This window comes from Amphimedon queenslandica, unplaced genomic scaffold (genome assembly GCF_000090795.2).
Source record: "Amphimedon queenslandica unplaced genomic scaffold, v1.1 AMPQUscaffold_2646_Cont25352, whole genome shotgun sequence".
NCBI lineage: Eukaryota > Metazoa > Porifera > Demospongiae > Haplosclerida > Niphatidae > Amphimedon > Amphimedon queenslandica.
Window position 1 is genome coordinate 1 of NW_003557019.1, and position 1,319 is coordinate 1,319.

At 33.0% G+C, this 1,319-nt stretch overlaps 1 protein-coding gene across 1 annotated transcript; it reads right to left on the reverse strand.

Annotated features, from left to right (window-relative positions):
* Window positions 1-86: 86 nt before the first annotated feature.
* Window positions 87-1,283, reverse strand: LOC109593158 (armadillo repeat-containing protein 2-like; the record flags this gene model as incomplete). The annotated part of the gene is made up of 4 exons (XM_020008371.1): window positions 700-1,283; window positions 414-552; window positions 238-318; window positions 87-166 (listed from the first exon to the last, which is right to left on the reverse strand). Coding segments are annotated over exons 1-4 (376 nt in total), but the record flags the coding sequence as incomplete, so codon positions are not given.
* Window positions 1,284-1,319: the final 36 nt, after the last annotated feature.

The following is a 1,319-nucleotide window of genomic DNA, read 5'->3' on the forward strand; positions in this document are numbered from 1 at the left end:
GGGGAGAAAGTTAAGGGTTTGTTTGAGTGAGGAGAGGTGTAAAAATGCTGTAAATGCATGGGTACAAAATCAATGTACAATGCTACCTAAATATTCCTCCAGTAAGTGAAACAAGGTAATCACTTCCTCTTCAGTATAATGTTCATTAATGTTAGTCATTCCTTCACTATTAATACAATAAGGATACGGTAATAAAGATAATGATTATATATGTACATGTATGTATTGAACATGTACCTATAGTTCCACAGTACTTTACATGCTAGACTTGATAATAGCCAGTCTTGTCTACTGAAATGACTTAAAACATCTAATAACCTAAAAATAATGGAATAATAATAAAGTTAATGTACACGTACATATGCACATGAAATTATTCTTTCCCCTCTCTCTCCCTCTCTTTTCTCTCTTACTTTTTCACTCCATTATTATTCTTAAATACATGTATACATTGTCCTCCAGGCTCCATTGTCACATTAACCAATACACCACACACAGCATAGACCAGCTCAACGTGCTTTGAATCTAATAACGTCAACAATATCTCATCAACTGTGAGGGAGGGAGAGAGAAATTTTTTAATTAAAAAACACTTCCTGAAAAATTACAAGCTGCTTGTTAACACCTCAAGGTGTGAATTTGAAGTGTTAACAAGTAGCTTGTAAAATTTAGCTTGTAAATTGCAGGTTTATTTCTTACTTCTCATATCTGATATTAAATCTCTCACTGATTTATCTCTGGTGAGATTACCCAGTACTCGTATTGACTCTAACATTACACTCTGACTATCAGGAACTAAATACTGTAATATGACTAGTAGAGAATAACATAGCAGATTATATAGAGTTACAATTCATACCACAGCTACATGTACATGTACATGTATGTTTAATATGTACTTTACTACATCATGTATAAAAACTAAGATAAAAGTGTTACTATTGTTTGTACTAGGGGTAGGGACCCCATTCAAAAATTGTTACCCAGAGGTAAAGTTATTCTCAATGATAGGATAATGAATGAAGAAAATAGCTCCGTTTTATACTCAGTTAATTGTAAAAGGTCTCATGGGTTGTCTTCCCAATGTGGTTAACACTCTTGTACTTGTGTCAATGACTGAGTCATGAATATCTTATTGAAATCCTGAACAGGTAGATACACATAGATACTGGACAGTATCTAATCTATGTATTATAAAACACCAAGCAAAAAAGCTACAAATAGAAATGGCGGTGCACATGGCTATGTATATCCATGGGTATGAACATACATATACATATATAATGTACATGTATACATGTTACCAAGAGTGGATAATT